Source organism: Denticeps clupeoides, chromosome 9, assembly GCF_900700375.1.
Source record: "Denticeps clupeoides chromosome 9, fDenClu1.1, whole genome shotgun sequence".
NCBI classification, from domain to species: domain Eukaryota; kingdom Metazoa; phylum Chordata; class Actinopteri; order Clupeiformes; family Denticipitidae; genus Denticeps; species Denticeps clupeoides.
In genome coordinates, this window is record NC_041715.1 from 11,361,300 (window position 1) to 11,378,533 (window position 17,234).

Here is a 17,234-nt window from a genome sequence, read left to right on the forward strand (position 1 = left end):
TTGAACGTCGTCTGCTTAAATATGAACTAAAAAGCTAATTAGCTGCATCGCCGGGACACGCTGACACTGAACAACCTCTGATGAGCCCCTGAATACCTAACGGAAGGAATGAGCTCTGATCACCCTTTACCAGTTGTGACTAGGAAGAGCAACTTGTAGGAAACATCCATTCAATCTTGTTAAAAGTCCCCAAAAATTATTCAGCCTAACATCATGCAATCATCATTTTACATTTACAGCATTTACCAGACGCCCTTATCCAGAGCGACTTACAATCAGTAGTTACAGGGACAGTCCCCCCCTGGAGACACTCAGGGACACAATGGTAGTAAGTGGGGTTCGAACCTGGGTCTTCTGGTTCATAGGCGAGTGTCTTACCCACAAGGCTACTACCACCCTATTTCATTAATCATTAAGGTTAATTTGTAACATTTCAATTAAGTAACAGACACTACCATTTAAAATGTTGTACTCGCATACTCTGTGGCGGTTTAGAGACTAAGATGGATGAAGAATGCAATGAGAGAAACGTATTTAGTAGCAGGAGAAAGTGAAGTATGCTATTCAGAGTCGCCTCTTTTTACCTTCATGGCTGCTTTGTTCACTAGTATCATCATCAAAAGCCACTTCATGAGAATCTCATTAACATGAGTGGAGGAAAAAGTGTTCATCATAAACCTTCAACACTGGTGGAAACCATCCCTGTTGTCTAACTCACAGCAAACGTTTCCTGCTTTGGAGAGCCTCAAATGTTCAACTTTTTGTCTTATTTGTTTTTTTGTTTTTTTATTACATAACCTCGTGTGTATTTTTTCATAGTCCTGTGTCTTCAGTTTAGCTCTATAATACAAATAATGCAAAACCCATAAATAATTGGTGCATCCACACTTTTCACTTTTGACACACTTTTGTAGATAAATACATTTTTGCGGCATTTATGCAAATGAATTGTTCAAACAAACTGTGTTATTTCTATCAATCTGGCAAGTTTACTAATCTGGATGGCGGGTCAATTAAAGCAGAATATTGTTTTCGGGGCTACTGTATCTCCGGGGATGGAGTGATAAAAGACAAAAGTCAAAAGTATGACGAAAGTAATAGCGCAGGGTAAATGTTCACACTCAGTGTTCAAACCGAATCACATTCATTTTCCTGAGACATTTCTCTCCCCATTGTATTGAACATGGTTCTCCATCTCATTTCTTTACTGGCTTAACCACCCACATTCACTAAGCATCTCAACAAAATTAACATCTGAAAGCAGGATTGAGCGATTGAGCCGTATCTCCGGCATGTGTGGTTTTCTTTCTCTTACCCTACAGGAGAGTTCAGTCCAAGACTTCACTGTGTGGATGCTATTTAAATGACGCGCTGTACACCCCACAACCAATTGATTTTATTGGCCGATTAATCTTCATTACTGCTGCAGATGTCTGATCTTGTCCCAGCATAAAGATTAAACAGTGGCAGTGGCGGGTTGACTGTCTCTTTCCTGGCACAGGTCACTGTCTACACTTCATACCTCTTTTTTTTTTTCATTTCGCGTGCTGGAAACTTTCAGATGAACTGCAGCTGCATGTCTGTCCTTTTAACTGATATGAATCTTTCTTTTTTCTCCTTTTCGGTCTTCTCGCATGACGAGGAGAGGTGAGGGGTTCAGCTGGAGTTCAGCGCCGGCTAGCGAGCTAATATCCACCACGCTCGCCCGCCCTTCACCGGGACCGCACACTTGGCAGATCTGATTCGACTGGGGCGGATTCACAGCTGTCAGGCATGATCAGCAGGTGCGAGAAACGGACCCAGCGGAGCTGCAGGATGGAAAGACGCTGTTGCCTTCACCCTGAATGCCTTGGACCACTGATGACCAGACGTTTGATCAAGTGGTCCACAGCAGCCCTACTGTTTCAGCCACTACACATGATACGGCCTGTATGTGCCGTTTTATCAGGGCACATCTTAGGACGCCTATTCTTAGCATGAACCTTGGTTGGCCGGTCACACCGGGGCCATTTCCAGCAGTCTGCCAACACCCTCCACGAGAGCAGGCAGGGGTGATTCACACCTCCCTCCCCGCCTTTGCTCATAATTCCACTGCACTTTTGTCCTGCCGCACTGACGATTATGATGAAGGGGCTGCTGGGACATGTCACCTCCTCCTCTCCCAGGGTCGTACCTCCCATCCGTCACTCCCCTCTCTGTGCCCTCTGTGGGACGGAGGGAGAAGAATTACCAACAGTCCAACACGGCCCTGTAAATCTACACAGAATCCAGTGGAGCCGAGAGCCAAGGACCCAAAAGCTCTGCAGTCCAGTCGTTACGGGGACAGGGGACACTTCCAAGACTGATACTCCACCCACTGTACTCTCCATTTTTTTTTTTTTTTGGTCAATGCTCCTTGTCAAATCATCGGCAGATGATGTATGGTTTACTTTCTTCTTCGCAGTAAATTCTTATCTTTTTTTCAGCAGATGAAATGCCGAAAAAAATATAATATCTACACAGAGAGTCTTTGAAGATCCAAAACCAAAGTGGTCATCTGATGCACCATCTCTGCAGATGGTTTCATAATCAGTCACACATTTGTTTTTTTTTAAGAAGACAACTGATATCCCACTATTCCTATTTTGGAATATCCAATCCAATTGGCAGCTTCTGGTTTCAGAGTCAGAGCACTGCAAAGTTCAAAGGGCGTGACATCCACAGCAGGATGAGAGGGCTAATCAGCACGAGCCCACGTCCCCGGTCTGAAAGGCAATTCCACACAACACCACTGACCCCACATATCAATGTCGCATCCGGCGCTGCGGGACGAGAGACAAGCATGTGATCACGTCCGTCCTCCACGGACACGCACTGCCCTTGTCATCATCGCTGTGGCATGGGATGAGGGCGGATATATAATATTCAACCAATCTGTCAACTCCCGTAATAATCTGGCACACGTTTAACCCGTCACTCAAACATACAGGCACACAGAGGTCTTCAGGTTGTGTTTCAGGCACATCTGACTCCTCCAAATTTGAGAACAGTTATATTTTTGGAAACATTCATATTTTGGAGTAGGAATTAACCAGCTTCTGCAGTGGTCTGTGAAGGTATGGCCTTCTTGGATCATTCTGTTTTGAGGACCGCAGCATCCATGCTGCATTAAATGAGATGGTCTAGCCTATTGATAATAAAAGCTCCGCCGCTGGCAACTTCCTCGCCGTGAAGTGAAAACCCCCAACGCCACCCCACAACTCTGCCAAAGCTCATTACAAACAATTTCCACTATATCATAAAATTTTCCATTTCTTTTTTATCCCTATAATCTGAGTGAACAGGGGGTTGCCGTTGTGGTATCAGCCGTGTACTAAAAACCAAATTAGTGTAATGAATTATGGGATAGATAAGGACAGGTTAGTATAGTAATGCTGCAAATAACACTAGCCTACAACGTAAATGGGAATGGAAGAGAGAACGAGGGGATAAATTAATAAAAAGGAGAGGATTTCATAAAACAACAATCATGTGGAAAGAAATGATGATAAAATGTGTGCAACATAAGGCGCGCCGGCGCAGCCCCGTTCAGCATCACCATTGCTATTGGCGTTTAACATAAAACAAAATTAAGCAGAAGAAAACAACCTGAGTGTAAAAAAATATGACTAAAGTTAAACTGTAGTGAAAAAATGATTAAAAACCTGGAGCAAATCTTGTTGTAAGATGTTATTTGTTGTCGGTTTATAGATGCATGCACATCGTTCATGTTAAAAATGGTTGGAATATAAACATTGGGTTTATATTAACAAGTGATGAAATGTGAATGCATCCTCAAAAATAATTGGAAAAAGCCCGTAAACATGGTTTGAATTATGTCCAGATTATAGCTGCTCTTACTGTAACAAGGAACAACACAACACAAAAATGCCCAAAAAAGCTCATACCATGACAAGGGACCCCTGAAAACCACTAGTAACAAAGTGACAGACCCCACTGTTCTGGATCAAGAAAGACAAACATGTCACATAGTCAAAAAAACACACACTTACACACACACACACACACACACACACACACACACTCAAAAGCCATAAAGTTGTCCTTCATGGGGATAACGTGTTTCCACAGAGCTCAGATCAGTTTTGAGATCCCCCCCAGGGCGTTTTTTCTTGCCCTTTCAGCCTCATACACATTGAAAGAGTCAGTGGGAAGAGAGGGGAAAAAAAAGACAAAATACAATTTCTTCAGTTGCCTTGGTACTTTGGCTGTCACAACACGTCTACACACCTGTAGGGCAAAGTGTTTCCAACCATTTTCAAGGGCTCTGCTCTCCAGAGAAATTCACTTTAGATCGAGCTCCTCCTGTGCATATGGGAGAAATATGGTAATGACAGAGACGCCATCTCAGCGTGCAGTGAGATGATGATACTCGTCATTAAATGTGTTGTTTATGTGTCAAAAGGAATAATGAAACCCATGATGTCTGCCGTTTGTGTATGCAGTGAGGTCCAGCCAATTGTATTTATAACTATTTGTTCAGACAGAAAAACTGTAGAATTATGGAAATAGGAAACGATATGTAGAATAGATCACGTCAATTAGGGCTGGGAGATTATACCATCTCGATCGATGATTGTGGTAAAATTCAACTCGATCTTGGTGATCAGCCTTGGACATTTTTTCACTATCACAATAAAAATGGCAGAAATTAGCATGTTATGACTGTGTATTTACACTGTTTTTAAATGGACACAAGCAGCTGCTAGACATCCCAAGTCCCAGGATGTTTATATAAGTCCCAATATTTATAGCAGCTCCCTTATGCCCACAATTTGAATTAAATATTCCTGAAACTAATGCATGAAAAACAAGAGCATGCAGGCAAGACAGTAGCATGCATATCGTGCACTTGAAAGAAGCGCATGCGATGGAATGAGAGAGCAATTTTTTCTATGAGATAGTAATTAGAACAAAATGAAGAAGTAATTAATGAAATAAAGAAAATAAAATAATGACTTTTATTTTGCTTTATCAGAGAATCCTCCATTTGCAGCTCAGCAGACCTCACTTGACAAGATGTCAGCTTGTAACTCTAATAATTTGATCTCTTCATCGATGGTAACTTAAGCACGTTGTAAGTCGCTCTGGATAAGGGCGTCTGCCAAATGCTGTAAATGTAAATGTAAATGTAATCAATTAAGCTTTTAAAGTGACAAACTTGCATTAGTAAACACAGCATTGACTAATTCCTCTTTACATATATGCAGATATTCCATAGTTTCCAGGTACCAGAGTAATTTACAACATGAACATTGTCTGGACTGAAGTTTGATGTTTTTTAAAAGGGTTAAAAAACAAGGACATTTCTAAATGACCCCACAATTTGTAGTGACCTTTACTAGTGTAGGCATTCTACTTGGGGCACAGCATCGATTTAGTCCGTTCACGCTGAAAAGAATGCTCCCTGGGGATCAGCTCCCAGGGCATAAAGTGTCTCTGAATTAGAGGGCTGAATTAGGATCAAGCCTTTCCCAGTCCCGCGCTTACCCTCTTCCGTAGCGGCTAGAAGTCGAGACTGATCCCAGATTAGCTTCTCCGCTCCGGGACGCTCTATAAATACAATCCGCGATGCACAAGTGACAGGCATGGTGGAAAAAGGGAGCGACGAGTGAAATCGGTGAGTAAATTTGGTATATATAGCGAGATAACAAATTGCAGCATGTCTACTGCCAATGAATGTACAAGCGGAGTTGCGGGGGGTGGGGGGTTGGGGGACAGAGAGCTCGTCGTCTGTCCTTCCTCATCACTCTGGCCGTGATTGTGTGTAATTACGGTAGTCGGCGAGAGCCTCGGTTGCCGGGCCTGTCAGCTAGCTGAGAAATGACAGCAGAGGCCGCAAAGCAATGAGAGCCATTCATGCCCATTAGCGATGGAGAGAGATGGTCTTTCAGCAGACCACTGCCGAGCTCTGTACCCCACTGCAACGAATCAGAACCTCCGCCTGGGGATTCGGGACCAACATCCATCCATCAGAAAGGCCGTGTCGGGAAAATAAACTCATGGAACGATGAGCTTTAAATAGGAACCATATCATTGAACATTTGAAGCGTGGCCTAATTGGTGCGTCTCTAAAGAGCAGTGAGTGATTTACAGGAGACCATCGAGACCCTGAAGTGAGAATGGTGTATAATAGGAGTAGCTCTGTGCCGGGAAATAATTTACCCAAACCTGGACCCCTCATCTGAGAGCTCCCAAAGCACAACAGCTCCAGCAGCCTCCCACAGAAATATGCCCGGCCTCCTGAGAACTGCAGAGCTTTTCATTCTGGTTCTGAACCATCCGAGGCTGAGCGAAAGCACACACACATACACACATACACACACACACACAAAAAAGACAGGCCGCTTTGCATTAGGCCTCTGATTTTCATCCGGGATGACAGAGGCAGGTAAAAAAAAATATATTTTCTTGTTTCTGAAGAAGCCCTCCCGTTTCTGCAGTCAATGCTGAATTTGTGTTTGTACTAAAACTATAATGAAACATGTGCCGAGTCCACTGTGATCTTTCTGTGATTTGTGATGACAAGTCCTGTTTGTGAGAATAAAGCAGGTCTAATGGCTGGTTTCACTCGTCACTGTTCATGTCCTTTCTGTGAAAGGGCTTTCATTTTCAAAAAGGGACATTGGGAGTGTTTTCCGTCTTCAGGATAAACAGACTGCTTGTTAATTACCTTGGAGAGGATGAAATATCTTCCCACCCAGCCCTGTGTTTTGTTATTCTCCTATCAGCAGGTCATATGCACAAAGTCTTAATGCCCCTCAGATTCAGTGCCCGTCAGTGGACATCCGAAACGTGATCTAATCACGACCGCTTTCACTAGACCAACAAAAAGTTCATTTCTTTGTTTGTTTAGTGAATAAGTTGTCCTTTTTGTCTGAAATCCGTTTGAAATGTTTTAACTGTCTTCAGCAGATGTGCCTGTCATGCGGCACTTCGGTACGCTGTCCGTACCAGCTACTGAACACGTTCTGCGAGTTCACACCAATCATCAGTCTGCCTCAATTTTTTTAGAGAATAAGCACGCACATGTCAACAGAAGCTTGTGCAAAATGGCTTGTGTACTGTGGCTATGGGGGTACCCCAATAATCGATCTCTTGGACAAATCATTACCAACCCTGGACCGACTCCCTGCACACCCGTTGAGGCATACTGTATATGATTTTGGACTATAGAAGAAATAAATGTTGCTGTTCATTTCATGTTCATTTTATAACACTTTCCCCATGTGCTCAAATAGAACCTTGAAAATATCCCAGATTGTCATATATTGTCCCTCGCATTCCTCTGGGCTGAGGGCGAATGCCAGCTTCATCTCAATTCAGAGGCGGCATCAGAAGGCTCCTTCAAGTGGACCGGATCCTACTCAGTTGATCAATGACATTATACATCAGTACAACCTACTCAATACCTGTAGGCCTCTGATGGATCCGAGCCCATGTGTCCCTGACACTGCATTCATAATCGCTGATGATGAAACATTGATTAGAACATTTGCTATTGGAAGAAATGAATATTTCATTAACATCCACTGGTCATTTTTGATTAGTGACATTTTGAGCATCACGAGCTACAGTAGATCCTCTGTTGGATCGGACTGCATGGGTCAGTTTGTGAATCTTGGCTGCCATGCCCCACTTTACCACATAATATATATCCCACCAACTGCTGGGTGGCTTTGTAATGAGATAATCAGTATTTTTCACAGTTTCCACCTCTCACTAGTGCTATGGTAGATCAGTGTAGGTTATGGTTCTCATGAACTGATAAGGAAGAAGACTACTGTATCTTCTGAATACGTTCACACCGCAGCCTGCGTATCGGTCCACCCCCGGACCCGGTGCCGCTCAGGCTGCTGTGTTTCACGGTTTCTTCCCTCACCCCTGCACAGACGAGTACATACGCTGCATGACAAATGTTCACATTCTTTTATTTCATGCCTGGAATCCGAGCTTCTCATCCCTCATTATTACCATTTTGCGGGAAAACAGGGCGGCATTTCATTTCACACTGCTGAAATGAGTCTTGCGTTTCGGGAGCATTACACCATACAAACATATTACACCCTCCTACCAAAAAAAAAAAAGAAGAAGGAAAGTGCAGGAGGCCTGTTGTAAAATATGAATTGCGCTCCTCGCCGGCGTTTATTATATCACTGCGTGTAATTCGATGATGGCGGTAAAGGGCCATTTTTCATTTGGCAGCACGGGGACTGAAATTAACACTCGGCGTGGGACTCCTGGAGTCAGTGGGCCCGATAATTAAATGGTATGAATGATCCCTCTATAGCGATGACAGATGCTTCTCCAGAAAAACGAACTAAATAAAGAAATAAAGAAATAAATAGCTGCGCTGGGTCTCTCGGGCAGTCCCGAAAATCCCCCGCCCTTCCGATTCTCTGCTTTTTGCTCTTCTTCCTGTCTCAAAACCTCACCTTGCCAACGGAGCTTCCCACTTGTCTCAGGCTCTTTCTTCCAGCCCAAATGTACCCCGTGCTCCTTTTTGTGAAAGAGCTCCCCTGAGTCCACCTTTACTTGCTTTGTCTTCTTGTCATGTTCTTCTCTACCTCCCTTCCTTTCTTTAGAAGCCGGTCCTCCTCCCTCATGCATCTCACCACATCTCACCTGCTGTTATTTTTTCTTTTTTCTTCCTGCCGCATCTTTCTTCGCCAACATATTTCCCCATTTTCAGTATTTGCCCTCCCTTCCGCGGCAGGTGAAAGGTAAGTTGCCAAATATAACAGGGATGTTGCATTTTTAATGTCTGCTTTGTTTGTACTGGTTTTTGGCTGAGTCAACCGGCTGGAAGAAACAAATATGGAACGTGACACTGGAAAATGCATTTCCTGAAAAATTAAATCTGATGAGTGTTCCGAACGAACGTCTATTCATCATTCTGGAACTTTCCTGGCTCTCTAAAGAGATTAGCGCAAAAAAAAAAAAAAGGTGGTTAAAAAAAAAAAAAAACTACCAGTAGTTTACTCCCCCAGGCAATGATTGCATATTAACGGTTAAACAGATAAAACAAACTATTAAATACCTTTTCAATGGTGCTGCTGCTGTTGATTTGATTTATTGGCCGCACACAAGGAACTTGGTTTCATTTGCATGTATCAAATGGCAGCAAGCACATGTTTACGTATTTACAAGCAGATGCGTTGATAAACTAATGGTAACCATGCACGATTTGTGCATGTCTGTCATATTTACCGCCATTTTGTCAAATATGAACTGACAAATTTCCCCCTCGTTGCCAACGGAAACTCTCTTGGCCATCGGTGGACTCATGGTTTATTGTAGCATTTCCATGTGGAATTATACAGCGTGAGCGGAGGTAAACAGAAGCCAGCGTGAGACGACCGCCAGTTCTGCACACAAACAAATATTTCATTTTCATCAAAATAAGGAGCCCGTTTCATGTTTATTAAACAATCTAATCAGATCTCGGCGAGCGCATCGCCCATGAACTCTAATCACGGTGACATTTAAATACATCATAGGCAGTCAAATGAAGTCCAATTTCACACTCCCATTCCTGATCAAAGAAGGAATGGCAGCTCTAGTGTTTGATGTGACAAACGCAAGTAGCTACATTAGGAAGGTCTGCTCCAATCACCATGGAAACATGTGGATCTGCTTGTTACCTTTAAACTCAAGAAAACCACTTTTTGCGACGGACAATATGGTTTGTTGCTTTAAGAGCAACAGCGCGTCCTTTGCTGGGGCAAGAGGTCAGAGGCACTCTGGGAATGAAAAGCGGGTTCCAGTTGGGTAACGTAGTGTGACGCAAACCTGTTAGCAGCTGGTAGCAGACTGCCGAACAGAACCTAGGGGGCATGATTTGGTGTGAAGCCGGGAATTTATCGTTGGGAAAGGGTTGCCAGATTGAGGTGTGAAGAACCACACCAAGTGTCGCTTTGGGGTCAACTGTCTGACTCAATTTACGTTAGCAGTGAGTGGCACAGCCTTGTTGAAATGGGCAAAAGGGCCGAGGCAGGACAAGAGAATAGAATGAGATGAGATTCTGAGTTTATTTAATGCTGACAAATGAAAATGAGAAATGTAAAGATGTCATTTTGGAGACATTACAGTTAACAGTTTGAGAAAGCTGAGAGAGAGAGAACAGACTCAGAGAAGATAGAGGCAAATGAAGGAAAAGGCATACGAGGGAGCGGGCAAAAAAGCTCTCATTTGCAGAGAGACCCCTGCAGCGTTCAGCTCCCAGGGAAAAGCGCAGTTTCAGCATACGCTCATTTGTAAGCCATTAGCATTTAACACACACACACACACTGAGGACACTGGTCAGGAATGCTGTGTATAGGGAAAAGCTTTAATATATCAGATTTATATATGTGTGTGTGTGTTTGTGTGTGTGTGTGTGTGTGTATTAGTGCCACACAAGTTAACAAGTTATTAACTGACAATTATTTTAGCATTAATTAAGTTTTTAAATTATTGTTTTATTGGGTCATAGGAGGTATGTTGATCTTGGCATCTCAAGAAACAGCAAGCAGTCATGAAGGTATCTTTACTTTACTTTATTTGGCAGATGCTTTTATACAAAGCTATATATATATATATATATGTGTGTGTGTGTGTGTGTGTGTGTGTGTGTGTGTGTGTGTGTGTGTGTGTGTGTGTGTGTAGTCTTTTTAAAAATATTTTATTAAAACTACAGAGTGTTGGTGCGGCTGAGGGCTACTCTATGAATTTAAACTCAGGGGTCTTGGTGTGTGTAAATGGTGTTGTATTGTGTTTTTCATATGTGTTGTGAGTGAGAATTTGAGAATTTGTAGAGATTATTCTAGAACATTACAATAAACCGGTTTATGTTCAAGCACCTGCGTCTGGGTCTTTTCCTTCCTTAGTGCTGTGACAGTTATTTGAGTACTGTACTGTACTGTACTGTACTGTGAGTCATTCATTTTCAAGCCCATTCCTGCTGACCCTGTTATTAAAATCAGATTACAATAAATATTCAGCAACAGCAAGCCTGCTGTATGTCGTGTGAAAATGAAAAACGCAAATTTTCACATTGTCCAAAAAGATGAGGTGCATAGGGCAGGAACCCATCAAAACGCCCATCAAAAACGTCATGCAACACAAAACCAGAGTAAGCCAGAGTACCAAATCTGAGCATTACCTTCAAGGATTGATGCTGTCTGCTTGTTTCGTTTTCTTGGTGTTGGAGTTTGAGGAAGGTTTCTGGCCATTGGGTGCATTTGCAACATGTATATATTTCTGTACTGTTGAGGATCCATCTGCTCCCACTACCTGGGCTGCTAGGGTTTGGGACAAGGGCGTAGAATTTGCCTGGACATGGGGGACGTGTCATCACCAGTATCCAGCGATTACTGAATTGGCTTCAGCCATAGATTTGGGAAGAGATGGCAGCAACTGGATCGACCACAGCTGCGAAGGCAAATGGACCGCATCTGTCCCCACCAATGTCAAAATCTACGGCCTTCAGTTAAAAGTTTGGTATTTTGGATTTGGAAATAATAACAGTAAAATGATGAGTGTGGAGTAGGTTCCTCTAATGCAAGATCGCAATACTTGGCAAGACAGTCCTTTTTAGTTACTGTATCTTTCTCCTTAAATCAAGAAGATGCCCTTGATCTGTTTTATTTAATGCTGAGATATGACTAACTGTGCTATTTTCTGTAGCATTTGGCTTTTCACCTACTGGTGTATGAATAGGTTGCACTTCTGACACTGTTTTTCGCAGGAAGTGTCACATTTGCATTATGGAGAGAGGAAGATATTAAGAAAAGGAAGACAGGAAAATGATGTTTCTGTGTTGAAAGGGCCAGTGTTTACCTGTCAGACATAAGGAAGCCTAATTTCTTAGGATAGCGCACTCATAATAGCTGGTAACAGATTTGCAGAGCAGTGAGCAGATGTCTCATTTATATGCAGCGAGGGAAGTTGATCAATCAATGTCTGGGGTGTTCACAACAGACTTGACTTGAGAGATCACAAGGAAGCGTGCAACGTTTCGTTTAGAGGATACCACTGTGATTTTGCTATTCGTGTTGATATAAAAAAAAAATGCCTGCACACAAAGTACACCATGCACAAAGGAGCTGTGCAAACATCCAATCCCCATCATGCAAACAGTCTCCTAAAGTGAGTCCTCAATGCTAAGCATGCATCCAGGTCTGCTATTTGTCTGGTGCAGTCAGTAGATACGTCACTCATCCATGAGCTGTCATGAAGTGACCTGGTAATTCTCCAAAAAACATACAGATTCTTATCTGTCTTTCAACAACAGCCTCATACAAAATTTTTCACATTTTTCTGACTACTCTAACTAGTGTCATTATTAGGTTGTACAGTGTGAAAGTGGTAACGTTAGTATAAAGTCCGAGGCCCAATGGCTGCCGCGCAAACAGTTTGTGCCTGTCGTCAAATGGAGTTCGGAAAGCTTGCTTATAAGAGCGGCGCGTACGCGGCATCACCGCCGCTTGTGGTGCACGCGCGGGACCGAGCCTCAGATCTGCTTAAACGAGGCCACTGTGATGAGCTTGTGGCCTTTGATGTGCTTTCTGATGGGGTTCGGTGTGCTAAGTGTAAACAGATACGAGCGTAAAATTGCAGTGGAGGAGCATGGAAACCAACGTCAGACTCAGGCCTTTGATCAGGCAGGGTGGGAAACATGGTGGTTGTAATTGGTTACCGTTGGTTAAGGTTACAGTGAGCCATCGTGCCTCTAGGTCACGCCCTCTCCACGGCTCCGGTCTGTATTTGCTGGGGAATTGCCCAGCAGTTTTCTGCATGTATCACAGTTTGTCACAGTTTGAACATTTTCAGCTCTTTATTTAAAGGTGATCTCCTGTTGATTGTAGATGTGTTTCCGATGACAGGAGGTTCTAAAATTGTCATGTGCACAGTTTTTAGAGAGAAGCAAAAGCAACACCAGGGTTGCTGTTCGTATAAGAGAAAGGTAGTTTAGTTTAAAGCATGCCCTCTAGTGCAAAGGAATTTAACCCTGTTTGCAGTTTAACAGCATTGTGGAAATGGCCTACTGGCTTTTAAAAAAATAAAATGAATTTAAATCAACTGTAGTTTTACATTATAATTTGAGTTCAAAGAATAAGCAATTTTTCAATATGGTTTAAAACATGTTTTTCTTTTACAAGCAGTTTCATGAATAAATGAAGTTTTTCCACTTTCTGGTATTAATTTAAACATACAGGGACAGGGAGGTATGATGGTTCAAGCAGTGTGAGGTGAGTAAATCCCTGCCGTCATCATCATCAATAACAGGAAGTAAAACTTATGAGTCTTTTTTTGGTTTTGGTTTATGTTTATCCCAGAATTTTTGTTTTCAGTCCCTGCTGTTATAACAACCCATTTTCATATAGTTGCTCAGCTCAGCTCATCTATAATTCTTCTTTGCTTTGACATTGTTAATGAATACTTGTCCCTCTGTGGGTTGGTGTGTGTGGCATGCAGCCACAAGTTTCTCAGACAAAGTGAATATTGATGGGCTCGCGCTGTGAATTGCCCCGCCAGGCGCTTTATTGATGCCTGTAATCTGTGATGTTAGGGTGCGATCGCACCTGTCTCCACAGCTTCATGCTCCGCGGCCGCCTAATCCCATTCACTCACGCAGTAGTGGCGAACGACAGGAAGTGCTGGCGGGGCCAGATTGGCTGCCAGCGGAGGTTCTGGAAGAGCTGCAACGTGGCCCGAGCAATGCTGCATCGGCACTGAGTTTGTGTCGGCATCCCCGGTCCAGCGTTAGCCCTCAGAGGTCATGCCACATTCTCCTGAGGCAGGTATGATTACGATTATAAAGTACAGGAACAAATTATAGTCCAGCAATTAACACGGGCAGACGGCTAATTATTATAATTATTGTTGTTTTAGATGCAGCCTGTGATGGACTTGCATTCAGGGTGTGCTGGGAAAGGCTCCAGCTTCCCCCCTTCATCCTAACCTGCATGAACATTTAAAAAAAAAAAATTTTCCAAATGATAAATGCGCAGGCCCAGATCACCTCGCATGCTAAAGGAAGAAATTTATTCTCAAGGCATTGTGGAAGATGACCAAGCCGAACATGCAGAGAGAACCCAGTCCAGGACAAAAAATGCTGTGACTTCCTCTCCAAAACTTGGGGTTTCTTGGGGTTTGTGGAACAAAACTGAAAAGTTGTTGGACCCACGCCTGGGACTGGCCACATTGGTGCATGCTGACAGAACTCTTCCAGGTGCATTTGTTCAACAGACACAAAACCTTCCGTTTGATGCGCTTAGTAAATGGAGAATCTTTTTATTCTTGTGGACCTACCAAGCATGTGGTCATATCCATGCTGTGTACTCTTATCTTCTGCACCTTGATTACTTCCATTCCTTCCCGTTTCAAGGAACGGTGCCCAAAATTCCCACTTCAGTGGTAATTAATTGCATTAAGGGGGTTTAATTAATGAACAGAAGTCTCTGTTGGGGGTCCGAAGAGTGAGATTTGAGCAAGTGCTTTAATCAGGGAGAAAATGGGTCGCAACGGGCGCGAGACGTGTTTACTGCCGTTGAGGGTGTGTTTGTGTGAAATCTCCACAGCCTAATCAGCTGCTTGTTGCGCGGGAGAGAAGATCTTGCAACGCTATGCAGATGCAGACCTTGATGCTCCTAATCCCACCCGCCTGACACGGACAGCCACTAAACAACGACACAATGCTCTCATTATCTACCTATTTACAATTAGATCCTCCACTCTCACAAATCCTGCGAGTCGCACGCAAAACACGCATCAGCCAACAATTAAAGATGCACTCTGCCGTACTGCAGACTAATCCTGCAGCCGGCACAATGCACCGATTTACAGCCTCCCAACAGGAACATGCAATAAAGCATAAACAAACAGAGCGGTAATCTGATAAAATGTCTCGCTTTCACACTCATCCCGAGATGTATGAGCTCGTTAGGAGGGCTGCCTCATTTAAATACAGAAACGCAGCCCGGTAATGAGGTACCAGGACGCGAAAACGAACACGCGCCGTGTCCAAAACCGCCACCTTCGGTCACCGTCCACCAGAATTTAAATGAAGACAGATGCCATCACAAAGCCTTCGCCGTCAATCAACTAAAGGGGCACCCGCACAAAGAGTATACTAAATGAAAACCACCCGGCAGCTGGCACCCTGCCGGGCATCTCCCTACACTAACCGTCACTCGGGCACCAGACCTGACGGGAGGACACAAAAGGCTGCACCCCACGCCTTTCAAATGCAGATGCTGGAAGCGACTAGCCTGTCTGTAGCGCAGGTAGTGGGAATGTGAAAATGAAATTGCAAAATGTAATGGAAAAAATTAACATAACAGACGGTAATACAGACGGTCTTCCTGCAGAAAGATGTCTTGACGTCGGGTAAAAAAATTCATAAATAAAATGCCATTGCAGTATGGAGATTACTATGTGGTCATCAGACCTCTGAATGTAGCATAAACCTAAAAAAAAATTTGCGGGTCATTTTCAATGCCTTGAGACACACGGTGTTACTCGTGAATTAGTTCTTTAACGTCGTTAGTCAGGTGTTAAATATAATCAATTAACGTGCCCCTTCCGTTGTGCTAAAAGCCTTGCAAGTGACCATCAGAACTCATGTTCACACACTTCCACGCACACGCTAACACGCTGGGTTGTTTCCGAGAGATAAAAGTTCATTACGTTGATAGAATTGATGTGGTGCTGATCCATCTAGCTACAAGAAACCTCCGCCTCCAGCCTGGAGAGGTCCTACACAACGTCCAGAGAGAGAACAATATACAGAGGGAGCTAAGACTGTGTTTAATGGTGTCTGCTGCTTTTCCATTGAAAAAAAAACAATGCATGGCCACATGTATACTGAAGAAGAAGGATGTTTATGTAATATGACCATAGATGGGTGAAATTAATAACATTTATCATCTTGGTGCAGGGGACATATTAGGAGGCAAGTAAATAATTTGTCCTTTCAAGTTCTGTTTGAAGTAGACAAAACGGGATTTGATTGACTTTGACAAAGACCAAACTTTGTTGTCTAGGCGACTGTTGCTATTTGGGTTTGGACCGTTCCTGGACTCTTTTTTTTGAGTGTCAGAAAACACAATGTATCATCATTTGTTGCATATGGGGGCTGCATAAATGCAAATTAAAGTGCCCACGGTGAAATCTATTGCTACTGATGGTTTAGTGCCAAATAGCTCTAGCAGAGTGCATGCAGCAATGTTCCTTAATCTTACACAAATTACCAAAATGTTATCTCTTGATTATTCCGAGTGTGTTCCTTCTGCAATTATCACGGGAGATGAGTATAGAATGTTGACACTGCCAAGCCTTGAGCACTACGACTCCATTGGATGGAAGTTCAGCCTCGCTGTTGCTGTCCTGGAACAGAGCCAGTCTAGTCTGCAAGCAGTCGATTACACTCTTGACCCAGTGAACTGTGATCCCCTGCATTCACACTTTGCTACATCATAAGCCTTCATTGTATGGGTCGTTGTGTGCTCAGCGCAACAACATTAAAAAAAAAAAAAAGATGGCCTCATTTGTTCACTGGTTTTAGATGCATCACCGCCATCCATCATCATACATCCTGCCTGTTGCGAAGGATCCTAAAGGCAGGCATGATTAACCTTCCTGATGCTCCTTGAGAGAACCAACACAAATTGTGATGGATGCCAGGACGAATCCATGGAATCTGATCTACCCAAGGATTTTAAAGTGAAAGCGATTGTTGTTGTCATTGTGATACACAGCAAGCACGGCACACACAGCACACAATGAAATTTGTCCTTTCTGTGCTTTTAACCCATCACCCTTAGTGAGCAGTGTGCAGCACGTGGGGACGTTGCCTTGCTCAAGGGGACATCGGTGGCACCTCGACGACTCGGGATGAGAACCTGCCACATTTCGATTTTGAGTCCACCTGCTAGGCCACCACTGCTCCACAAAAAACATGGAGCGCTTCACAAATTTGCATATCTATTGCTCTACAGCAAACCAATACTAGTTATATTTATTCTCAGGGGAGTAAACCAGCTTTTAATCTCTGATACTCCATACAGCAAGGTGCTTTTTCCACAACATAAGGTCAAAGGCATTCAAAAAAACAAGAAAGCAACATCATCTTTAGTGATGTGTGTCAATGTGACATATTAATCGGGTTTAAATCAATATTAATAATAGATACTTTTGTAGCTTCTCCTCTT

At 43.3% G+C, this 17,234-nt stretch overlaps 1 protein-coding gene across 5 annotated transcripts in view; it reads right to left on the reverse strand.

Moving 5' to 3' along the window:
• Positions 1-17,234, reverse strand: part of LOC114796558 (neural cell adhesion molecule 2) — a 182,771-nt gene that overhangs the window by 154,718 nt on the left and 10,819 nt on the right. For 4 of the 5 annotated variants that reach the window (XR_003750747.1, XM_028990812.1, XM_028990811.1 and 1 more), the window contains exon 1: positions 5,530-5,715. The exons of the other annotated variant lie outside the window; for it this stretch is intronic. Coding sequence is in view for 3 of the 4 variants with exons in the window: in XM_028990812.1 (XP_028846645.1) it covers positions 5,530-5,629 (100 nt within the window). In the remaining variant the exon portion in view is untranslated. Of the gene's footprint in view, positions 1-5,529; positions 5,716-17,234 lie in introns of those variants that run through there. 5 annotated transcript variants of the gene reach the window in all.